This window comes from Martes martes (genome assembly GCF_963455335.1).
Source record: "Martes martes genome assembly, chromosome: 1".
In the NCBI taxonomy this organism is placed as follows: Eukaryota; Metazoa; Chordata; class Mammalia; order Carnivora; family Mustelidae; genus Martes; species Martes martes.
In genome coordinates, this window is record NC_137888.1 from 118,203,525 (window position 1) to 118,229,782 (window position 26,258).

General features: G+C 43.7%; 1 protein-coding gene across 6 annotated transcripts in view; it reads right to left on the reverse strand.

The window, feature by feature from the left end:
- Positions 1-26,258, reverse strand: part of LOC308345478 (kalirin) — a 118,104-nt gene that overhangs the window by 73,376 nt on the left and 18,470 nt on the right. For 3 of the 6 annotated variants that reach the window (XM_080807657.1, XM_080807656.1, XM_080807654.1), the window contains exons 2-3: positions 3,149-3,432; positions 1,653-1,757 (exon numbers count right to left, since the gene is read on the reverse strand). In XM_080807657.1, coding sequence (XP_080663783.1) covers positions 1,653-1,757; positions 3,149-3,432 — 389 coding nt within the window. The remainder of the gene's footprint in view (positions 1-1,652; positions 1,758-3,148; positions 3,433-26,258) is intronic. The other 3 variants (XM_080807655.1, XM_080807653.1, XM_080807658.1) reach the window with 1 other exon arrangement.

The window sequence follows — 26,258 nt, forward strand, 5'->3', positions numbered from 1 at the left end:
AGAAATCAAACAGGCAGGGCTGAGGAGGGTGAATGTGTCTAAAAAGGGACCATTGCCATCTGTCCTCTTACTGGCTAACAAAAAGGCCACACAAATGTCTGGGGTAAGTCCGCCTTTTCAGTTAAAGATTATCCAGAAACAACATAACATCCTCTTCCCCCAAACAAGCTGTGTCTGAGGGAATTTGAGGGGGTGGGTCCATGACCTTTACTTATCATAGGCCAGCTGGTACCTCCTTGCCGAGGGTGGTGTGGGACAGCTAATGCTGTGACAGGAGCGTCCTTCGCCCCACACATACAATCACTGTTTGTGGAACATTTTACAAGGGAAGGCCTTTGGGAACACAGCAGGTTGGCTCCCGTGCGGACCTCAGTGTGGAGTGTGGGTGCTCCTGCTCCTGGGAACCCAGGATGGGCCTCGTGCCACACTTCCCGCTACTTGTCCTTCCAACAGGGGCCACCAGCGTCACCATAGGAGGGGTCAGTGCTGTGCCTGGCTCATGGTGGAGTCCCAGAGCAGGGCAACTGTCATTGTCCTGTCCCTAGAGTCTCTCCCTCTTGTGTGGCACCCTGGGAGACCCCAACTAATATCTTTGGGTTTGTGACCCAATACAAAGTGGAGAGAATGAGCTCCAGGACGGGGCTATCACTGGACATGCTGAAGCATGGGCAAGCCGGACTTTTTGAACTGCATCCCAGGTGCTGGTGGAAAGATCTGTTCCCCATCCCTGCTGGCCCCCCTGCCCCACAGGAAGCTGTGCCACTGCAAGGCGGTGCAGCAGGGAACACAGGGGGGCCCCCGGAGGGACAGCTGAGCCACCACCACCACCACAAGCCACTCTGAAAAGAAACCGTAAAGGACAGCTAAAACCCACAGAGTCCAAGGGGACAGCGACAAAGAGAAGGCAGGACAAACACACTGAGGTGAAAGCAGGGTTTGCTAGGAAAATGAGTGACAGAGTGTGCAGTTAAAGCAGCCCCGAGCCTTGGCTGGTACTGGGCAGCATGTCCAAGCTAGGCCTCTAGAGCAATCAGGGGATCGCTCGGGGCTTCGAGGCCACACAGACATCCACGCCCCAGGCACCTGGGAGCCTCCACTGCTCAGGAGCCAGAGATTTTACAAGACAAAGCACGCGACAGCCTGCATTTAGGTTTCCCACATTTGTCAGCAACCTCCCCTCCCCCCTTAGCAGCATCTCCTTCCCTCCCGTGCTTGCAGAATTTGGGCTTGACAAGAAGGTACTGCTATTTGGATTTTAGAGTTGAGTATAGGGAAAACAGTCAGTGAAAATACAGTTCAGAAGTCAGGTACAACAAAGAGATCTCGGCCTGGAACTGCCCTCAGACTCCTTGTGAGACAAACAGTTCCTTTTAGGATCTGCAGTGTCCGAAGACAGAGCCATTATCCTCCATCAACAGGACGAGACACCAGTCCCACTCTGGTATTGCTGCACGTGCCCCTCCGCTGCCCAGAATGGAGTCAGATCTCCAGGGCAGGGGGAGGGTAACCTACCGAATATAGACAAATCTCCATCATTATAGATTCAGAGCGAGAACAAGGGAGAGAGAGTATTACTACCCCCACCATACACACAAGACAAAATCACATGTATTACACGTTGTTCTTTCAAGGAGAAAGTAAAGGAGTCCTACCATCTCGTCCTGTGTAGGGTCATTGTCAAAGATCTTCATAGGAGGCGGGAGAGGGGTGTGTGACTCTTCGTCTGGCTCATCTTCGCCCCAACCTTTCTTGTTCTTCTAGAACAAAAGAGCAGCATTAGTCATACAGTCCTCTGTTTCATACAGTTAAAGATACAAATGGTTTAGGACTTAAGAGTTTTTTTTAAAAAAGCAACATATAAGATACCCTCCTTCCTTAACACATCCTTATTTTTTCAGCCTCACTGTCCTCTTCTGTGGAATGGGGTGCACCTTCATCTCAAAGGACAGTGAGGTTAAAATGGGGGAAAACACACACACACACACACACACACACACACACACACGACAAACATTGACATTGTTAATCAGGAAAAAGAAAAAGCTGAGAATGGTCAGAGAGAGCCTAACTTTTTAAGCCTTTGAAGGACTATTAAGCCACAATCTGAGTATCACCAAGCTCCCCTGTCATCCTCAGAGGGAGAAATGGCAAATAGCCTAAAATTACAAACAGAGTCTGGTTACACAGCAGGAAGAATTGCTTAGCCCCATCAGCAATTAGAGCAGGTTAGTTGGCCAGAAAATAAACCACTCTCATTCCCCCAACTAGAACACACCCACTGTATTTTATTTTATTTTTTAAAAGATTTTATTTATTTGACAGAGAGGTCACAAGCAGGCAGAGAGAGAGGGAAGCAGGCTACCTGCTGAGCAGAGAGCCTGATGCGGGGCTTGATCCCAGAACCCTGAGATCATGACCTGAGCCAAAGGCAGAGGCTTAACCCACTGAGCCACCCACGCGCCCCCATCCACTGTATTTTGATTATAGCATCTCGGCTTTGAAAGGGACTTCAGAGGTCACCCAGTCTGACTTGTTGGCTAATACAGGGACCTCTCCAACTGCTATGTAAGGTCATATGGCGTCCCTGCCCCTTCTAGCCTGGGTGTCAGTTCGCTTTCATGATCGCTTGCTCATCACTGGTTGACTTCCATTCAATTCCCTATTTGGGCTGCAACCTGGCCTTCTGCAAACCTCTGCCTGTTAGTCATAATTCTCCCCTCTGGAGCACCTGGAGTTGTTTATTCCCTTTTACATGTGGCACTGCTCTAGACAACTGAAAACAGTTATACTCTCCCAGCACGGCCTTCTCCTTCCAAGGGAAATGGTCGATCTTCTTTCATTCTTATTCTCAACTAGCAGGTTTGATGTTGTCTTTAGTAGAAGCAGGGGATTAGGTGACCAAATGGCTCCCCTCGGGCCCAGGCTCCTATCTCCAAATCTGGCAAAATGTTTTCTATCTGCTAGAAATTCTAGGTGCTAGTCAGTCTCCGAAATGGTCACGCGTTAGCCTGGCAAGATCTTTTTGGTACAAAAACTCAGATTGCTTGGGCTCAAGAAAACAATCTACTGGGGTCTAGAGACTGGGAGGTTTACAGAACCCGGGGAAGGAGGCCCCTCTGATGGAGGCTCCAGGGCCACGTGTACGTACCTCATCGGCACTATCTCCCTGAGGTGTCGTCTCATCCCCAGGCTTGGGAGAGCCCAGGTCGAAGCTCTTCCGGCCATCTCGTACTTTTTTCTGCTTCTTGATGTTTCCATCTGCTTTCCCGCTGTTGAGCCGGCGCACGGGACTGGTCAGCCACTTCTTAAGGGTGTTGGTGGAACGCTTGGGCCCAGGCGAGCTGTGGATGGAGTTCAGGGAGGGCTGAGACTGGAGGTTGGCCACTGACTCAGACTTGCCTCCGTTTTCACTTGAGGAATGAGAGTATGCATCTGAGGAGAAAGAACAGACAGACAGAGCCATGTCAGAAGCAGTTGCGGGGCGGGGGTTGCAGCTGGGAGTAAGACAGGTCCATCACTCAGAAAGCTGGGACACAAGGCAGAATGTCAAGGCCCGCTATAGACCGTGGTCAAGGCTGCCCTCTCTAGAGGTTAACAGCTGACCCTCATTGAATTTTTAATGTGCAAGGCACTGCTCTGGGAGCTGTGGATATCAGAGTGAACAGAAGATAAGGACTCCTACCCTCATAGAAAAAAAAAAAAAACAAGATCCTAGGCAAGAATTACCAACCAATAACCATGTTATGGACCATCTATTAGGTAGTATATTTTAAAGACATTTAAGACCTAGGTTTTATTTTCAAACACCTCTTACCTATCTACAGACAAAACACACACACACACATACACACACACACTCAAAGAAAAAGAGAAAAGAGCAAAAGAGCAAGACAGAGCATGTAAAACATAGCCAAATTCACATAGTAGAATGTGATTAATTGCCATAAGGCTGGTGTGGACTCTAGGTGATAAGCTAGCAGAGTTCAGAGGGAGGTCAGATCAGTGTAGGCAGGAACTGGTCTGAAAGGGTTTAATGGAAGAGATGTGTCTGAGTAGAAGAGAAGGGGAGAAGGAATTCCAAAAGGGAGAGACAGCAGGAACCAAAGCATGAATATTGAAAAATAAGTTAACACCAGCCCATAAGGAGATCCTCTGCATCAAACAAAGGTTTGATGGAGAAAGAGAAACTGGATAGACAGATGGGTGAGGACATTTAATAATAAACTAGAAGCGTCTGACCTTTATTGTGAAACTATCCTGGGAAATGACACAATAAAATGGTGGTTTTTTTTTTGTTGTTGTTGCTGTTGTTAATTAATCTGGTCACTATATACAGCATAGCCCTGGGAAGGTGGGGTCAGAACCAGAAGGCCACACTAGGGCAGCACACAGGGGTATAGAGGAATGAATGTGAGGCATTCCAAAGCACAAAAGGTCTGGATGACAAACTGAAGGTGAGTTACTTCTCTGTGTCTGCTGCTTCTCATTACCAAAGTGGTCTTAGAAGACTCCCTGACCAGCTCTGCCTTGACCCCTCATGGGCCCACTGTCCCAGAGCTGGTTTGAACACTGATATTTAAACCAAACATATGACTAGGTACTGAAATCAATTACTGCAGTGGTTTTTCATACCTATGCCTTGCAAAGACTGAATCACCTTTTCGTGTAATGACTTCATCCTAGACCTGGCCTGGAGGACAAAGCTGGCTTTAGAGGCCCTCTGGCCCAGACACAGCCGGTAGAGAAGAAACAAAATCCCCAAGGAAGGTGGATAAATACTTTTGCCAACGAAGAGCTGTCTCCAGCTCTTGAAAGTGGTGGATCCTGAGGGCCCTAAGTTTAGGCTCTTTAGACTTTGACGTTGCTAGAGTTTTATGTATACTTTGGAAAACGATACCTTAATGTCTGCATCTAGAAGCCCCAACACTGAGGTCCTCAAGTCCCCTGGTATAAAGGACAATTTACAGGGCTGTTCTGCTCAGGGAATATTTGGGGATCCACTGACTTGGTTGTCGTCCCTTTAAGCACAACACTGTAATCTTATCTCAGGGAATTCCTTGCTGGCTGTGGTCCTGGGTATGTTGACATTATTGCTGAAGTGTTTGGTGTGGGTCAGACTCCTGTTCTCAGAAGCCTGGGTGATCAGCATCTCCCTGCACTGGCAGTGGAACCAGGGCCTTTCTCTAATCTTTCTGCTGATAAGCTGCAGAAGCTTTTCATTCACCAGACCCCTGGGATACCAATTGGCTCTGTAAAACCAAGCCTTCAAAATGTAATCAGCATGTACTGTGTCAGCAGAACTAGAGGTCCAAGGGTATTAACTGTGCCTGGTTCCTAGGCAGGGCAGGTGACTGTCCAAATTCTCTGTTCCATCACAAAGCATAGCCTAACTTTGAGATTCTCAAACGTGAGTCTTGACTGACTGTCGTTCCCTGTGGTCATGCGGTTCTGCTTTGGGTCATTCTGTATAAATGAATGGCAAGAGTACACATCACAAAGTACAAATGAAAAATCAAGCATGTTTAAAGTTTATCTACTGGAATCAGGTTTGTTGGAATCAAATCAACCATTCAATCGCAGCCCACATAAAAGAGAATTCAAGTGTTGGAAGCAATCCAAAATTTGTCTAATTAGGGTCCCGAATAGAGACAGGACCATTTTTAAATCACTTAGGTGTTTTTTGTTTGTCTCTTTCTGTTTCTATTTTCCGGTTTTTATATAATTGACATATAACACTGTATTAGTTCAAGGTGTACAACATAATGATTTGATATTTGATACATCGTGAAGTGATCACCGCAGTAAGTTTAGTTAACATTCATCACCTCACATAGTTAAATTTTTTTCTTTTTATTTATTTATTTTTTTTTTAAAGATTTTTTTTTTAAAGATTTTATTTATTTATTTGACAGAGAGAGATCACAAGTAGGCAGAGAGAGAGAGAGGAAGGAAGCAGGCTCCCTGCCGGGCAGAGAGCCCGATGTGGGACTCGATCCCAGGACTCTAGGACCATGACCTGAGCCGAAGGCAGAGGCTTAACCCACTGAGCCACCCAGGCGCCCTAAATTTTTTTTTCTTGAGCTGAGAAATTTACTAAATTATTTTGAATGCATGTTCTTAAAGAATGTGGCACCATTTAGTTTAGAAAATTTGTACTTTATTGCTGCTTTAAAGAATAATTGGCACACTATGCTCATCCCATCTTTGGAAGATGACTGCAATGAGCTGTTTGAGGTTTTATTCTAGTACCTTTCCAGGCATAAAAGTTAAGTGACTGATTTGTAACAACTGCAACAATAAGACTGCTATCAAAGTTTTCCAAGCTGAGGTAGTTGCTATTTATTATGATACTTGTCATAGGAAATAGAAGATTAGTGTTTCAGGAAAGCAAGGCTCATAGTTGGTGAATGGCAGAGAAGCAAGACTTAAAACCAGATCTCACTCCACTGTGCATGCATGTGTGTGTGTGTGTGTGTGTGACACACACACACACAACTATTTATTTAAAGATTTTATTTATTTGGGAGAAAGCGAGCAGAGAGAGAGAGAACACAAGCTAGGGGAAGGGACAGAGGGAGAAGGAGAATCAGACTCCCTGGTGAGCATGCAGCCTGACATGGGGCTCGATCCCAGGACCCTGAGATCACTACCTGAACTGAAGGCAGATGTTTAACTGACTGAACCACCCAGGCGCCCCATCCACGGCACATATATTAATCTTTTTTTTTTTTTAAAGATTTTATTTATTTATCAGAGAGAGAGACAGCGAGAGAGGGAACATAAGCACGGGAGTGAGAGAGGGAGAAGCAGGCTCCCCACCGAGCAGGGAGCCCGATGCGGGGCTCGACCCCAGGACCCTGGGATCATGACCCGAGCCGAAGGCAGAGGCTTTAACCCACTGAGCCACCCAGGCGCCCCACATATATTAATCTTATTCCTACATCTGCATTTATTCTATGTATTGCTTTAGCTTCTATGATTATTGTAAAAGGAGCCTCAAACTGCAAGTGTATTTAACATTTCAAATATACATTTAGATATAAGTTATAAAATTGCAATGCTGAACACAGTCTCAGTCTGATTTTATGGACAAGGCAATGAAGGTTTAAATATGAGAAATTCATTGTTACCAGTGAGTTAGTCACAAAGCTACAACCAGAATCCAGGCATCTCTACAGCTGCCCCAGGGCTCTGAACAAATGTTTCCTCTACAACCCAGAGGCACAGAAGCTGCACAAACAGCTAATATCTGGTTTTAAGTCACTTGGGAAGACAAATGTGTCCCAGGGCATTGTAGGTAATCAAGTTCCCCAGATGTTCCAGTATGTTCAACTTGCTTTCTGGATCAGAAAAAAAAAAAAAAAATCATATTCTGAGGCTGGTTTTACAGGGAGATACTTGGATGGAGAAAAATAGAGAAAAAAATGTAACAACCCAGTACCCACCAACCTAGATGGCACAAATGTCAACTTTTGGGGGGGGCATATTTACTTCAACTTTTTAAAAAAGATAAATAAAAGATTATTGAAGTTTTAAATTTTTTCACCCAGTCACAGTTCTTTATTTCCTTTTCTTTATTAATTATTTTTATTAACACATATTGTATTATTAGCCTCAGGGGTACAGGTCTGCACCCATTCACAATTCTATCCACCATTTTCCCTTCCCGAGTTAAATTCTCTTCTAAAGTTGGTGTGCATCTTTCCCGTCCATGTTGTTAGCCATTTACTGTGTATGGAAATATAGTATTATTTTGTATTTTTTAAATTTTATATAAATATCATAATATAGGTCATTTTGCAATGTGCTCATTAATTCAAAATTATCTGAGATTTATCCATGTTCAGTCATGTAGACCTAGTTCATTCATTTTAATTATTGAATGATATTTTTTCATAGGATGTATCATGGTGTTTGTAACACATTTTCCTAAGGATGGATATTTAGGTTGTTATACATACACACACACACACACACACACACACACACACACACATTTATCTGAAGCAGTCCTGACAGGTCTCTATTTGTGAGAATTCCTCTAGGGCAGGGTTTCCTAAACTACTTGTGGTCAGGGAGTCAAGGACCCGTTTTTCTTATTCTAAATCTGTTTCAGATCAAAACTTTTATAAAATACAAAATGACACTCTTAGATACAGTGGAAGTATCAAATTGCTATAAAAGCTTCTAAATCCTTATTCTCACTTTTTGTACCTGTATCTCCCTGTGGACTGGAAACAAATGGCTGACAAACCTTTACAACATGCAGATCACACACTGAGGAGAATACACACTGCTCTAAACACTAAAGCATTCAGAGCACGTATCTCAAGGTGGATGTGCTGGGCTTTACAGACAACACCTCACCACCTTCACCAATTACTGCCGGATTGCACTCTGAGTTACTCTCATCAACTGTGTACACAACTTCTTATCTTTTCCAATCATCAACGAAATGAAAAAGCGATCTACCAGCTGGGAAAAAAACTTGCAAATCATTTATCTGGTAAGGGGTTAATACCCAACATATATAAAGAAGTCATACAACTAAACAGCAAACAACCTGATTAAAAAAACGGGCAGAAGATCTGAATATACCTTTTCCCAAAGAAGACATACAGAGGGTCAACGGGTACAGGAAAAGATGCTCAATATCATGAATCATCAGGGAAATGCAAATCAAAACCACAGTGAGATATCTCACATCTGTTACAATGGCTATTCTCCAAAAGATAAGAGATAATGAATGTTGGTGAGGATGTGGAGAAAAGGAAACCCTTGTGCACCGCTGGTGGGAATGCAAACTGGTGGAGATACTATGGAAAACAGTATGAAAATTCCTCAAAAAATTAAAAGCGGAACGTCTCTATGATCTAGCAATTTCACTTTTGGGTTTTTATCTGAAAGAAATGAAAACACTTGAAAAGATACATGGACTCTGCATTAATTGCAGCATTATTTATAATGCCCAAGACAGAGGTGACTCAAGGAATGGATATGGAAATGTGGTACCTGTGTACACTGGAATATTATTTAGTCACAAAAAAGAACAACCTGGATGGACCTTGAGGGCTAAACACAATAAGTCAGACAAAGAAAGATAAAGAATGTATGAACTCACTTATATATGGAATCTAGGGGGAAAAAAACCCCACAAACTCATAGATATAGAGAACAGTTTGGTGGTTGCCAAAGTTGGGTGAGGAGGGTGGGCAAAATGGGTGATAGAAGTCCAAAGATACAAACTTCCGGTTATAAAATAAATAAGTCACAGGGAGGTAATGTACCATGTGATGACTACTGTGAATATTGCTGTATTACATATTGAAAGTTGCTAAGAGAGTAAACCTTACAAGTTCTCATCACAGGAAAGAAAAACTTTTAACTGTGTGTGGTGATGGGTGCTAAGCAGACTTATTGTGGTGATCATTTCACAATACATGCAAATACTGAATCATTATATTGTATACCTGAAACTATTATAATGTTATGTCGGTAATATTTTGATTAAAAAAAAGAAAAAGATTCTTATCTTCCTGTATTCTCTTTGATGCTTAATTATGTACACCAGCATATAATTTTCCACTGGAAAAAGTACATGTCTCCTTCCTAACCAAAAGCACATACTTAAAGGAAATAAATTGAAATTAAAGCAGAATGTCTCAAGAAGAAGAAACAAAAAGGTAAAAACCAGTGCCTCTAGATCAGTAAGAAATGTGCCCTGTAATTGGCATCTCAGCCACAAACTGGGAAAATGGGAAATTTGTCATGGGAATCTCTGAGGTTGAAGGTCCAACTTCATAGGCTCTGAGTGGCACAGCTTACGTGATTGGTCATGGGAGTATAAAGATACTAATGAAACCAAGAAAATGTAAATAAATAAATCAACAGACAACCAGGGCTTATCCATCAGCACACTCACACACTATTTTTATCCCTACTTTCTTCAGTTCCCAAGCCACCTCTCTAACCCACCTGATTTCCTCCTTAATAGCTGAGAAGACACGCTGCTTGGCCACACAACACATTCCAAAGCTTTGTCAATGATTAGAGAGTTCTCGACCTCAACACCCATCTCTTCATGAAATTTCGTTGATGTTGATTAAAAGGGAAATTCTCCTGGCATAATGGGCCTGCCTTGCTTAAATGACCTCAGAACAACCCACTGGTGCCTCGTCAGTGGATTGCAACAAAGGGATGAGCTGGCTTCTGGCCCGGCTATGTCACTAACCAGCTGGGCAGCACCCAGATGGATTAGACAAGATACACTCAAAGCCCAGCTCCGCCCCTAGCCAGCTGTGTGACTCTGGTCCACTTACCTAATCTCTCTGTATCTCAGTTTCCACATCAGTAACGGAAGAAAATATTAGTGTCTACCCTATAGGATTGCTATTAGGATCAAGGAGTTAATATTTTTAAAGTGCTTAGAACACTTTAGACCCATAGAAACAAGATGTTAAGTTAAATAAAAAATCAATAAAACCATAAAAAGCTCCCTTAATTCCATGACTTTGAGTTTATTTTGTATAAACTCCGTTTTTTTCATTCTATCTTATGTCCTTCTAAAGCCTAGAACAAATGATTGAAGGCCATTTTTAGCTTCAAAGAGTCATGTCTCCTAAAAGTGAAGAAAAAATGCTACCAGCTGCCATTCCAGGTCATTTTCCCTTCTCATTTCAGGGAACCACTTGTACGACCACTGCCTGAAATCTTGTCCAAGAATAAGGTGGCCAAATCCTAGGACTCCTGGGCCATGGTTGTCTCTCTTTCCCGCTATTTGGAAGTGGAAGCACCATAGGCTGTTCCCTGGAAACGACACGTGCCTCCTTATCTATAGGGTGTCTCAGAATGGGAGCTGCAGATGGATTTTATGACCAGGCAATTGAACAACTGCTACGATTAGGGTCTCAAATACCATCGTGGGTTTAGAATAAACATGCCAGTGTTATCGGTTTCAGCCTTGGGGCAAGCACTCCATGATTTCAGGTATTTTCATCACAGTAGCATGTTTCCAAGCAGTACCGGAGAGGAGAGCTCTCTGCTTGATGTGAAGAGGAAAAGTGGAACAAAGCTCATGAGAATACGTGCACTGAACACGTCCCAACAAGTCCATTGTCTAGGTCAAACCCTGTCCTTCTATACTTGGCTAGACCTTCATTAGCTACCAAAATAGAAGATAAATGTATGCAAATGGGTAGTAACTGAATATACTAGAAATTTGCCATATCTAATACAGCCCATTTATAAATTCTATTTCCTTTTTGAAAAGTTTCAACTCATATTTATTTCACTTTTACATTACACCTGGGGGGAAAAAAAGCTTTTACCCTTAATAGCCTGTTGTAAAATTTGCAAACCTATTCTGAAAGCGGAATACAGGGGGTGCCTGGGTGACTCAGTGGGTTAAGCCTCTGCCTTTGGCTCAGGTCATGATCTCAGGGTCTTGGGATTGAGCCCCACATAGGACTCTCTGCTCAGCGGGGAGCCTGCTTCTGCCCCTCTCTCTGCCTGCCTCTCTGCCTACTTGTGATCTCTCTCTCTGTCAAATAAATAAAAAAATAAAATCTTAAAAAAAAAAAAAAAGCAAGCAAGCAAGCAAGCACAAGTCATCACAGAATGCACATGTAGGAAATGTCAAAAGCCTTTGGCTGCTTCCCCAGTATGGCCATCCACTATTTCTCTAATCACAAAATACTGATTCACCAGCCTTCTTCTCACTGACCTCAAAGCAAGCTGAAAATAAAGGATTATACCTCTCAGACAAAAAGAGAAGAGAGTTTAATTTTGGGGGGTTACCATCCCCAAAGACCAGGAACAATGTCCTTGAAAGGGCAAGGCTGGGACCACAGAGAGCATATGCATGTATAAGGTCACCCAAGCTTTCTGTGGATTGTGAGTACCCTTGATGCATACCTCACTAAGCTGGCCACCCGTTTTCTATACTGGCTTAAGGGACACAACTCAAGAACAAAAAACTCATTCTTAGTCCATTCTTCTGGAGCTCAGTGATGGTATTCAACCACACCCCAAAGGCTGTCTTTTAAATACTGTATTTCATGTAATTGCTAAAAGATACAGAATCTAGTTGCTCTGTATTAATCATACCTGTTTTATCTAGATGGTCAATGGGTCTATAAATGTCCCCTGGTACTTATAACACTCTATTGGAAGCTTTGACTCCAATGGCTGAAATCAGAAGAAAACACAAAGACTCCTAAAACCCACTAGATATTTACAGAAGAGTCCTTTAACCTTCTGTTCTTTTGTCTGGCTTTAGTTCCAATGATACTGGAATAATTATAAATTTATTCTTACTGCCTTCTGTGGCTTGAGCTATATAAGGCAAATGCATTTCAATACATCTGTCTGCAGAGATTAAAGAGCCAAATACTCATGTTTTCTTCAGTTTTCTATAAATAATTTACTTAATATAAACATTATAAAAGTATCATATATACATTTTTTCTCACACTGGAAATTGCACCTCTAGAGAAAGGGATGATGGAAATGTCAAGGATACAAATTCTTTGGGTAATAAACACGTAAATCCAATTGTTTGTAAGCAGGGACAGGAAAAAACCTAGAGTAAGCATTATTATATCTCTCATGGCACAAGATAATGACTCTGATAGGTCTTTTAGTGGAAAGCTGATGAAAGCCAATCTCCTGGTTGTGTGTTTAGCTGAGGTCCCAAGGCTGTGCATCACCAGTTCCTGGAATGGCTGGCTTCCCACCAGACCATTTGGTTGGCCATTCCGGTGTCTAGACCACCTGGTGCCAGAGGATGAAGAAAGCTGCTACAGTGACAGCAACAGGACAGGGGAAAGGAAGATAAGCAGCTTGGTCCAGAAACATTGTTTCTTAACACTAGGAAACTTGGTGCCCTTGCAATTTGCGCCTACTGCAACTTTAGACTAACCTTGGCAAACACCACTTGGCTCAAGATCTCTTCACCAACACTCAAGTCTCAAATACGTAGTCCACACCCCTGCCTCCTGCTCACTATCCTGCTTTTATACTTAGTTCAGGAATGTCTTCTCTGATGAATCCTTTGCCAACCCACCGTTCCTTATCTCACCACTTTACTCAGACTTCATGTGTTTTTATAACTTTTTTTTTAAATACATCTAAATCCCTAGGGATTTGGAAATTTGTGTCTGCTTTTCCCTATTAAACAGAGTACAAAATGAAGGATCACTCTGAGCCTAAACAGCACATTGCATTGAGCTCAATAGACAGATCATAGTTCATTTCTACTCCCTCGTCCCTATCTCCTCCCATAGTGCTGATCCTACCTGGTAGAATGTACAGAGATCTGAGCCACAGGGATTCCAAATCCGGTGGCATCCACATAGGGCAGGAATTGTTTTCATCTTCAGAGCTCTTGGGGACACCAGCCCTTAATACCAGGGTCTACTCCAACAGACTAAGCAATCCCCACAGGGGTGAGAAGTCAGTACCTCGGGCTTCAATCTAGATACACTCTTGCGAATTCTATTCTAATTCAGCCCAGATCCCACTCAACTACTCCCAGCAGTGCCCCCGCCACCTGTCTCTTGGACTTCCATCAGGACACCTTTGGAAACAGAGGGTAAAATGGCTGTTTCCAACTGCTTGTCTTCATAGTCTCTCTGGTTTCAGTTTCCCCCGTGTAATATTCTCTCTGAGCCGGAACAGAGGTAGGAGAGCCCTTAAAGGGAAATGAGTCAGTGCCTTCCTCCCATCCAGATAGGCATGTTCCAAACACGCAAGGCCGTGCTGTGACATGTTGTCACACTGACAAGGGCTAAAAATTCTCTCTACATTTCAGGGGTGGATTCTGAAACTTGACATATCAGATCGTCAAAAGTCAGTGAAAGCAGATCTGCTGCTCTTCCAAGAGTAAACATTTTCAATATTATTTCCATTTATATACCCATTTCATTCTCCCAGACTTGTCCACCACCCTGGAGAGGGAATGCACATTTCTTCTACAGTATAGTGTAGAAAATTATCCTAAAGGGCTTCTGAACTGCTCAAAACATAACCAACAAGAGAGCATGGTGAAACTTGACAAATCCAGACTGAAAAAGGATATCGCTACGTTTATATAAAACTTAAATGAAGACTTTAATTTGAGATGAGGTTTCTACTTATGATAGGGCAACAAGAATCAGCAGATCAGCAGGAACTGAGGTCATCTGAGATCGGCATTCATCTGTAAAGATATCATGAGCTCAAGGAGGTCATCAAATCATGACCCAGGGCATCTGCCCAGCCCCAAGCTTGGTGTAGCCATCTCCTTACCGCCTCATTTTCAGCCCTCCCAAGCTCCATATCCAGCAGGTAAAACAAATTTCTCCGATGAAAAAGGTCCACTGCCTAGTCCAGGATGAATCTACACCCAAATTTTCTCTTGGACCTTCAAATAACCTTTCAAGCATGTTAAATGAGCTCCACAAAACAGTTTAACCTATTCACTTAAATAGTAACACTTTGCACTCTTCAGACTGTGAGAACATAAACAAGTTCAACCCTAGTAATATTCCCAAAGCTCAAACTAACATGATACAAATTACCGAATGTAATTGAAGATTCTCTCAGAGGATGACCAAAGCTGCCTTTCACATTTAATCTCCTGAAAGCAGATTCTTCATTCACAAAGACATCTGCGTGGATATTTTTCTTTATATTCCTATAGTTGCTGCCTTAATTCAGATCTTTTAAATCTACTTGCTTTAACTACGTAACAGCCTCCAGCTGGTTTCTCTGCATCTAATCTCTTCCTCCTATCCATTTGACATCTCTCTGCTACCAGAACAATTAAAGTGGTCTGTACAAGTCACCTGATCAATCAAATCTATCTTGTCAGCCTGCTATTTAAACTACTCCATGGTCAGAACTGCTCACCTTTCCAGCTCTATGAGCTTCTATTCTTTGACAATCAGTTTCCCAAACTGTCCCCAGACCAACAATGGAAGCATCATCTGGGAACTTGTTAAGAAATCCAAATTCCTGGGTCCCTTTCTGGAGATCCTGAATCAGAACCTATGAGGGTAGCCCAGCACTCTGTGTTCCAACAAGCCCTCCAAGTAATTTCGATGTATGCGCAAGTTTGAAGATGACTATTTTATATGAACTCCCCACTTCAGTCTAATGGTTCATTTAGTCTGTTTACTGCACCAGCCATGTGGCGTTCCCCATTGCTCGTGTCACCTTGCAGCCCCTTTGCTTGTCTAAAGCCTACCTAGCACTTCTTGGATGACTAAGCCCAGCATGTTCTCCTTTTTCTGTGAGAATACCCCTTGTGCCACTCATTTGGCACTGACAATGTTTGTTTACATGTCATCACCTGCCTAACTCTAAGGAAGGTCCTCGAGGACAGAGATGTCCTCCATCTTTAAACCCCCAGCACGAACTCTTTGGGGATAGAGGAGCCCATTCAATGGCCAGAGATGAATAGCTAAGGATGAAGAATGATAAATCACTGGCGCCTCAGTATTTTTAGGCCCAGAGACCTCTAAGAAAAAGCCAGAGTTGGTGAGGGGTTCCATCTCTTAAACTTAGCAAGGTGACTACCAACATGGGCTAGTGCTTCCTGCTCTGTAAGAAGGTCTGTGATGCCCAGGCCATTCAGAGGGGTCAAACAAAGTTAACCGTTTCTTTACAGGAAGACTTCTTGGAATCTTTACTAGGCGAATTAACCTGTCGGGCAGATGACGCTTCTCCGAGGGGGAACACAGACCATTTATAGAAGTCTATTAACGTGTTGTGGAAAGCAGCATGGTTAGCATAGATTTTGACGATTGTTCCTCCTTGGTCTAGAATACAAAAGGTGGATCACGGGACGCCTGGGTGGCTCAGTTGGTTAAGCCGCTGCCTTCGGCTCAGGTCATGATCCCGCCGTTCTGGGATGGAGTCCCGCATCGGGCTCCTTGCTCAGCAGGATCCTGCTTCTCCATCTGCCTCTGCCTGCCACTCTGTCTGCCTGTGCTCACTCTGACAAATAAATAAATAAAATCTTTAAAAAAAAAAAAAGGTGGATCACGTTCCTGAGGATGGTCTCCTGACAGCAGGGTTACCGCTCAAACTCAAAACCTCTCATGAACACTAAAGGAGGAGCTAAATTACAGTCCAGTTATTTTCAAGTTCAGTGCCATCACCTTAGGGTCGACCCAGGAGTCAGTGGGAAGCCTGTCCTGGATTCAACTTACAATGCCCTTCACTAGTAACCTAAACCAAAGATGGCCCTGCCAGGCTTAATTACAGAGGCAGAGGGAAAGAGTTAAGCAGGGTGACTCTGGAAAGTTTAAGACCGTAATTAAGTGCTACTTAACTAAAAATCTTGCAGTGGAAAGTCTCCTAGGGAACCCGAGGGAAGAAGAGGGGAAATTGCATACCTGGAGGAAGAAACGAGGGGCTGGTAGTTAATGACCGCGTTTCCAGTGTCCTTTTTTGGGAAAACTACATTGTGTGTGTTTGGGAGGGACTGGGCGGAGGGAAGAAAGTATTAGGGAACAAAGTATCCTGGACTTAACATAGTTTGAGACCCCACAGGCTTAACCTGGCCCTGTCTGCCCCAAGCACCTGTGCCAAGTGAGTCCTCCTCTGGGTCCTTGTTACTTGCTTAGAAAAAAGCAACTAACAAGCTGAGTTCCGTCCAAGCTGCACGACCAAGAGTAACGTCTCATTCTACATGGCTCTGCCCTGCTCTTTGTGCAGCAATGCCCTCGTGCCCCGCCTCCTGGGCCCGCCTTCTCGGACCCGGAGCCCAGACTCCAAGCTCAGGGGTGCATATGACCAGGAAAAGCCACTGCCTGGCCTCCCTGGGAGTGAGATTCGTGATATGATCCCATGGCTCCATTTCTTGCAAACTTCTTATTCTGACATAATTTCCAGGTTAGAGAAAAGTTGCAGGATTAGTCCAAAGAACTCTTATACACCCTTCACCCAGATTTCCCAAAGGCTAACAGTTTACCGCTTGCTTTTTCTTTTCTCTTTCTCTTACCTGCTCTGCCCTTTTCTGAACCGTCTGAGAATAAGTTAGCAAGAAGATTGCTCTTGATTCCCAAATACTTCAGCGTATGTTTCCTACAAACACGGGTGTTCTCTTACATAACCACAGTACAATGAGCAAGTTCAGGAATTTAACATTGCTACTCTCTTCAAATGTTGCCCATTGTTCAAATGACGTCCTTCACAGAGAAAGGTCACGTCTTTCATGACTTGGATATCTTTACCAGCGGAGGGCAGCTATTTTGTAAAACATCTCTCAGTCTGGGTTTGCTGGATGTTGCCTTATGATTAGATTCAGTGTGGTTTTGGCCAGAATACCCCTGAAAATGATGTAACATGCGAGGAGACACATACTATTGATTTGATCCAATTCTAGTGATGTTAAGTTTGATCCCTCGGTTAAGGTGGTATCTGTCCCTGGCACAATACTCTAATCCATCAAGTTAAATTGCTTATTTGCTCAGTGCAGATGTTTTAAAATTCTGATACAAATCAACCGTGAGTGATGTTTGAACACAGTTCCTACAGCCAGTATCCAATTCTATTCATGAAATAATCTCCTGGTCACGAGTATGAGGGGAGAATAATTTTCTACTCCACTGGAAACAAATTTAACAACGTATGATGAAAATGGTGGCTTTGCAAAAGGCTAGAACTAGATTGTTAAAACCATACAAGTTGTGCTTTACTTGCCCTTTAAAGTTGACTTTGGCCTTGTGGGCATACAATTATCAGTCAACCTTAAGGGTCCACATGAAATTCATACTCCTAAATGGGGATTCCTAAAGCTAATTGGGGGTCAGGTTTGTATTCAACCTATGAGTCCTTTCTATAGATCTTGAAATTGTCCCTGAAAATGGTGCTGTGGGTTTGGGGGAGCCATAAAATGCTGGCCAGCTATGTTAGTTACCTACAATATTTTGTTAATAAATACAGAGAGGTCATGATTCCAAGATCCTGGTAGATGCCAAGGCATTTCCTAACTCTCAAGTCAAGTTTGAGAGCATTAAAGATGGGAGAAATGACAAGTAGGTGTTAAGAGAGTAGATTAGTGAGAACCTTAGAAGCTCCGATGCTGGGCTCTACTCTAGAAAACACTGAAATGGGCTACCTAACTGTTGTAGCAAATAATAAACCTTGAGTGCGTGATGAGCAGGATAGAGAGGCTGAGTCCAGATGATACTATGGGACCCTAGAAAGGTCACCTCCTAATTATACCACATATCTCATTTGCATAATTGGGAACAGAATTTCCCTTTGGTCAGCACGGTGTCTTTGATGTGGGTAAGATAAGCTGACACCCTGCCCTCTAGGCATGAGCTAGTTCCTGAGATTTATCAGCAGCATTTTAACTTCCCTTTATTTATTTTTTTTAAGTCTTTTATTTATTTATTTGAGATAGGACAAGAGTGAGAGAGGGAGAGAGAGCACAAGCAGGCAGAGCAGCAGGCAGACGGAGAAGCACACTCCCTGCCAAGCAGAGAGCCCGATGTGGGGCTCGATCCCAAGACCCTGGGATCATGACTTGAGCCGAAGGCAGAGGCTTAACCCACTGAGCCACCCAGGCACCCCTTAACTTCCCTTTAATCAAGAAAAACATCCAGAGTACTCACTAGACTTGTAGGGAACAGGGTACTTATTCACCTAGGGCAGGGGTCAAAGTTCTGATGTCTTCAAGAGAAGATCAACATGAGAAGACTTTGGACATGGAGAGTCAGAAGAGGGATGCATGGCCAAATGGAGAGTATAAGTCAGCTAAAGACATGCATGTCCATATTTTCAAAAATAAGCCAAACACTCTGCTGCCAAATACTACACATTGGGACCAAAGGCCCAAGGGCTGCTACTTTGCCATGCCTGCTCAAGGGTGACAGGGCCATCTCCTCTTTTCTACAGCAGGAACCCCCAGCTTCATGATCAGGAATGATTATGATGGGGTGTGACCCAGCACCACAGATACCCCTGGAGACATCCTTTTCAGGAAAGATACACAATTAGACTATTTCCATGAGAGTGCTTCTTTCCTAGATGACTGCCTAGACCTGGACCCATTATGATGGCCCTTTAATTACTTAACTGCTAGGTCCTGTTGGCTCAATTCATACAGCCTTTATACTTGAAGATATTGTGTTATTATTCCTTTATTCAGCAGATGCTTCCTGAGTGTTATCTCTGTGCCAGGTGCCACTCCCGATGTTGGGCGATAGCAGTGAAGGAGACAAAGTCAAGTTGATGTAATAGTTGGGGCGGCAGTGGGGTCAGATAATAAACTAATATGAGTTTTTAAAATTTCCAATACTGTCGAACACTATTTAGAGAATTAAACTGGCTTTAAAAAAAAAAAACCCTCATTAAATTAAATGAGTTGTAGAGGGCCTGGATACTTTCAGAGTGAGCAGCTGCTGACAGTCTCCCTGAGGTAAGCTGAGATATGAATGATAAGAAGGAACGAGCCATGTAAAGATGGGGTGAAGGCCTGCTGCCAAGAATACGGTCTGGGAAGATATCCTAAGGCAGAAATAAGTTTGGGATGTCCAAGTTACCTGAAGAAAGTTCTCATGGCTGGAGCACAGGTGAGGGGTGGGGGGATAGGAAATGAAGCTGGGAAGGCAGGTGGCAGCTGGACCCAGAGCCTTGCAGGCCAAGGCAACTAGTTGGAACCTTATCCTAAATGCAATGGGAAACCGTTGGAGGGTTTTCAAAGGGCTGGGATGATTTTACTTTAACTGACAAACATTAATTCCTGATTGGTCCACGTTGTGCAACTGGATGAATTTGTCCTGAACTGGAATCACCTTTCCATCAAGAATCACCTCTTCTCCAGGGCACCTGGGTGGCTCAGTTGGTTAAGCCTCTGCCTTTGGCTCAGGTCATGATCCCAGAGTCCTGGGATCGAGTCTGGCCTCAGACTCCCTGCTCAATGGAGAGTCTGCTTCTCCCTCTCCCTCTGCCCCTCCCCCTGCTCTCTCTACTTCTCTCTCTCAAATAAATAAATAAAATCTTTAAAAAAGAATCACCTCCTCTTTAAGGATTTGGGAAGAAACATCTAACCAAATATGGATGAAAGGGAAATATCAGGATATTCAGATTTGTTTTCTGGACAAAACACTCCAGATACAGCTCACACACACAAGACTATTTCATTCCTTCCTACTGTCAGCTTGTGTTTCCAACACCTATGTGTCACCTGAGCTCTCAACTATATTCCTCTTGTTATGGTCTAACACACCAAGCTTCAGGTGGCATTATTAATGGGACATGCTCCCACCTCTGATCTTGCTAATCTTCCTGCCTAGAAAGTTCCCCCCAAAAACTTTCTTCTCTGCCTTCAGGTCTTCACTGAAATGCCATCTGCCCGGTACAGTCTCCCCTGAACACTCTATTTAAAACTGCAACCTCCCACCTCTCCATGCTGACAGTCCCTAATCCCTTCCCCTTTTATTTTCCCTGTACCGTTTACTGCCATTTAGCTTGCTGTAATAACCATGTCTTTTTATTTTCTGTATTCTGATGCTTTGCTACCATCAGCCTTGCTGACACGGAGGGACAGCCCTTCTTCCTAGGGCTACCCAACTCCTAGACACAGCAAACAACTCATCTGGAACTGTGGCTTTCATACGCAAACCCTCCAAAACAGAGCCCATACCCCCAACCATCTTCTTCACTGGGCTCTGCATTTTGGGCCGCTCTCCACCCGCCCTAAGCACCCCAGGGCTAGGAACCAGACAGCTATGGAGAGCCCCTACACTCTGGAGCCAGCTGCAATGATTCAAACTAGCCAATCCTAAGCCTGATTTCCCTGGCTAGCCTCATAATGGCAGGGGCCCCGCGGTTCCTTCTTCTCTCTGGCCGCCAGCAAGCTCAGTGTTTTCCTCTGTGGCCCTGCGTGGTGGCAAAGTGACCAGCAGGCTGTCTTTTCAATGGCAGGCATCTCCTCACCTGTTGGCCTTGTTGAACTGCACAGTTTTAAAAGTACCTACCATAAAATTTACTTTTATTGTCTCTCCTATTTTCCTCGCTAGAACATCAGCTCCCTGAAGGCAGGGGATTTTTGTCAGCTTTTGCTCACTATTGATTCTAGCACTGAGAAGAGCGGCTGACAAGAGCACTAGAACATTCAATAAATGTTTGTTGGAAAATATGTCCTAGAAGATGATCAGTAAATATGTTCTCAATATTAAATGAGGAAAAAGGAAGCCAGGGTGCCGGTTTGTGTGTGTGCACATAACTACAGGAGGCAAGGGGTGGAGGGAGGCGACCTCGGGATTTGAGTTCCAGCTCTGCCTCTTGGCCCTTCTGAACCCAGGCTCCTTCATCCATAAACCGGGAGAAGCAACACCTACCTGTGAGATAATCATGCACACTTAGAGTAACAGTGAAAGGTCATTACATGACAATAAACAGAGATGACAGTGATGACAGCTGAATGACAATAAGCAACGCTGTGTTGCAATGCAGTCATGCCTGTGGGGCCTGGGAGACAGCCAGCCCCTTCTGGAGCCATCAGGCCATGGTGTATTGCGTCCCTTGCTCATGAGCCTCTCACTCTCCTTCCCCAGACAGCAGCAAAGGGAGAACATGCTTACTCCTGACCGCCTTCCACGACCGGCCGCTCCTCACCAGTCCCAGATGCAAAAGCAGATTCCAGCAAGGGCAAACACACACACACACTCACAGAGGTGCATGATAAGCGGGAATAGGTTCGTGGCATGACACACAGGGTGTTCATGAACTCAGGCCCAAGACCCCAGAACTATCAGACTCACATGAGAAGAGAGGATGAGTTTCTGACCCATTTCTTACTCTGAAGTTAGGAAGTACTTTATGACTTCAGAAGTTAAAAATACTTAGCTGAACAGGAGGACCTGAAAAAGAGTCAAACTTTCAAGCGTTTAATGGCTCTGTATTTCAACTGTAATACAGAGCCGTTATAAGAAAAAAATAGAAGAAAACGGAGGTTCAGGAATCCTACCACCATGTGAAAACTACACCTACACCACTTGGGAACACGTACCTCATCTCTGGATGAGTGTGGAGTGAATGAACTGAAACTTAGGCCCAGGTGACTGTTCCTCAGCCCACAGCACCTTCGGCTAAGTCTCAGGGCCCTAGGCAGCCGGAATGCTGCTCAGGTATCTTTTATCATAGAGTAAAAAGAGCACCGGGCCACACCAAGAATCCCAGGGGAAGATTCTTTTTTTTTTTTTTTTTTTTTTTTTTTTTTAAAGATTTTATTTATTTATTTGACAGACAGATCACAAGTAGGCAGAGAGGCAGGTAGAGAGAGAGGGAGGAAGCAGGCTCCCCGCTGAGCAGAGAGCCCGATGCGGGGCTCGATCCCAGGACGCTGGGATCATGACCTGAGCCGAAGGCAGAGGCTTTAACCCACTGAGCCACCCAGGCGCCCCCCAGGGGAAGATTCTAGCCTCACTGCTAACCTGCTGCATAGTTTCAGGCAAACCCCGATCTTGCTGGGTTTCAGTTTACCAACTGACCAAGTGGGAGAACAACCCCAGATTATCTGCACGAGACTTTTTTTTCCCCCTTTAAAACTCAGAGAAAGAGACAGAAGCCTACATCCTAAGCTGACTTTCAGATACCATTACTCGAGGGGAGGGATGACATTCAAATCCTGCCCTTTGGCTGCAGTTCTCAGATAGGCCCGTAGCAGAGAAAGCAGCTCCTAGAAGTCAGAGTTAGAGCCCGAGCTGGGGAGAAAGAAAAACAGAAGGTCCGATGATAACCTGAGAAGGTAAAAGGGGCAAGGGGATGCTTTTTGGTTTCCTCAGATTTCCAGCAGGTCAGGCTCAGGCCTGACCTAACTGCCTTCCACTGACCACCCCTCCTGGGCAGACAGACCCACTGCCCACTGGGGCAGACAGTGCTGCCCACTGACCACCCCTCCTGGGCAGCACTCAGTCTCCAGGTACCTGTTCCTCACAGCCTTTTTTCTAGAACCTTAAAGGGTGTAAATTTATAATAAACATTCAAAGGTACCACCAGAGACTGAATCTGTAAAACTGTGGGAAAATGCTTAGACAACATTAAGTGAAAGAACAAGGATATGATGCTGAGTATAAAACTGAACCCCCCCACCACAGTGTACATATAGAAAAAACTGAGAGATAAGTAACTACAGTCAAGCTGTCTAGAATTATAGGTGATATGTTTTCCTTAATTTTTCCTATGTTTTCCAAATTAAGTTTTATAAATACATATTACTTTAAAAACTACACCATATGTAAATATACGTTCATGAAATCTCAAACAATACCTTAGAAAATAACAGAGTAAAAAGTCCTCCTTCTCTCTCCAATTTCTTCTCAGCTATTCCCCCACACCTCAGTACCACTCTGCTATCTAGAGGTAATCATGGCTAATGTAGGACTTTTGGACCATTTTCTTTCTTTCCTTTTTTTTTTTTTTTTAAGATTTTATTTATTCATTTGTCAGAGAGTGAGACAGAGAGCATGCACAAGCAGAGGGAACGGCAGGCAGAGGGAGAAACAAGCTCTCCGCTGAGCAAGGAGCCCGATGCAGGACTCGATCTCAGGACCCTGGGATCATGACCTGAACCGAAGGCAACCGCTGGAAGGATTGAGCAGGCCAGGTGTCACTCAGACCATTTTCCATGCACTCACACACATGTACATACACGCAGACACACACATGCCCACAGTTCTTGCACAAAGCAGTTCATGTTATATAGTTGAAAGTTTCTATACATTTTTTCATTTAGCAAGTGTAAGACTTTCATGTCTGTATTTTGTTTGTTTGTTTTAGATGGCTACATAGGGTTTCACAGTAAAACTGTATCATTCCCCTTTTGGAAATAAAGATGCTGCCCACCTTCTTGGCAGCTATTACAAAAATTACCACCTGAACATCCTGAGACAAACGGAGAACTTCCTTAAAGGTATATTCTTAGAAGGCGGTCGGTCAAAAGATACAATATATTTTGAATTGTATAGATTCTGCCACATGGCCCTCCAGAAAGACTGTTTTCACTTTGTGTTCCCACCACTATACAGCTGTTTACTTCTCTACCCCCTTACCTAAATTGTGCTAATCTGAAGGGTGAAAATAATCCTATTTTTATTTGTATTTCTCTGATTAATACCGATATTATCTTTTCAAAAGTTTATTGCTTTTGTAAGTCCTGCTTGTTTCTAACTTTTCCTGTTGGGTTGTTGGCTTTTTTCTTATTGATTTATAAAAACTCTTTATGTATTCTGAGTATTAATCTTTTGCTTGTTATGTAGGTTGCAAGTATTTTCTTCCAGTCTATTAACTGTCTTCACCTCCTTGCCTGAAATCTATTTGTAATTTATTTTTATGTATAATGTTATTCAGGAACATAATTTACCTTACTTTAATGCCAGGGAAAATATTCTAAAGCAGAAACTTCAGGGGTGCCTGGGCGGTGCAGTCGGTTAAGCCTCCCACTCTTGGTTTCGGCTCAGGTTGTGACCTCAGGATGGTGAGATCAAGTCCCACGTTGGGCTCCACGCCAGCACAGAGTCTGCTTAAGACTCTCTGCCCCTCCCCTTTTTCTCTCTCTCTCTCAATATGTAAATCTTTTTTTAAAAAGTAGAAACTTCAAAGAACCTATTTTATATTTATCTTATAAGCTTCCCATATTTTATAAATCAAAATTATGGAATTTTTAAGGAAACACGACCATGAGAAAGAATGAAGAAGAAGCCTACCATACATCTCACAGCCAAAGTATGAATGATGCACCATGCTGTGGGATCATTAGGCTTGCTAGACGTGTAAGAGGCAGATCTCGGTTCCCATGCTCCTCTGGGTCACACGTCACCATTGTGAGCCCCCATTCAAGAAAGGTTATCACTGAAGACCTAAGTTTAAGGACCTGTGATGTCCCATCTGAGGACAACACGGTAATTACTCTAAAGCATAATTCCCCTCCTGCAAAAACTTCAATAAATGTAATTTTATTGCTCTGTGTATTTTAAGTTCCAGCATATTCAGGTTCAGTAAATATTTGCTGAATGAATGCATAGTTGTGTTAAGTCAAAGTCTTGGGAGAGATTAGAAACGTGTCAAGAATAACATTCTAATGTGTGTGTTTGGAGGAGGGGAATGTCAGTCACGTGTAATAGGGGGTGGGTGACAGAGGCAGTGCCAACTGCTCTGCTCTTGGGTGTTCTGACACATCACGATGCCATGGGTGAAGCACAGGGGCTGACAGACACTTCTGGGCGCTTTTGCATCTTTATGAAATACAAGATGCCAGAAACTCTAAGGGACTGAAGCTCCGTAATCAGGTAGTCAAGACAGCTGGGGCTCCCGCTGTTAAGCGCAACTCAGGGGGATGGCCCATAAAGAGCCACCTGCACTGACCCACCCCTTCCTCCAGTGACGGTGGCCAGGGATAGACAGCAGACTGGGGCAGAGGTCAGTGCAGACCCAGGACAGGAAGAGGTTGACCTTGTGACCCTGCCCCCATCAAGCCCAAGGACAACAGGGCATGTGGAGAACAAAGAGTCCTGGGACCTACTTGACAGTGTGGCTGGCCTGGCATGGTTGTACTTAGTGATGCTTTTATCCACTTAGACTTTTTTTTTTTTTTAAAGATTTTATTTATTTATTTGACAGACAGATCACAAGTAGGCAGAGAGGCAGGCAGAGAGAGAAGGGAGGAAGCAGGCTCCCCGCCGAGCAGAGAGCCCGATGGGGGGCTCGATCCCAGGACGCTGGGATCATGACCTGAGCCGAAGGCAGCGGCTTTAACCCACTGAGCTACCCAGGCGCCCCTGTCCACTTAGACTTTCATTGTAACTTAGAATTTTCTAGTTGCAGAAGTAAATCAAGTTATTGTAGGGAGTTGGAAAAAATCAAAGCTTAAAGAAGAGGATTAAAAAAAATCATTCAGAATCCTTCCATAAAACATGCTTCGGCAAAAGTCCTTCCAGTTTCTTATAAAAATCACTCTCATTCTCACATACTTAGCTTTTTCTGGGGTATCACCTTAAAGTTCTTTTTATTGTGATAAAATATATATAACACAAAAGTTCCCATTTTAACCACTTGTACATGCACAGTTGCAATTACCATTGTCTGTATCTACGTTTTATATGCTATTTTTTTTAAAGATTTTATTTATTTATTTGAGAGAGAAAGCAAGAGAGAGAGCACAAGTGAGGGTTGGGGGGAGAGGAGAGGCAGAGGGAGAAGGAGACTCCCCGCCGTGCAGGGAGCCCAATGCAGGGCTCCGTCCCAGGACTCTGAGACCATGA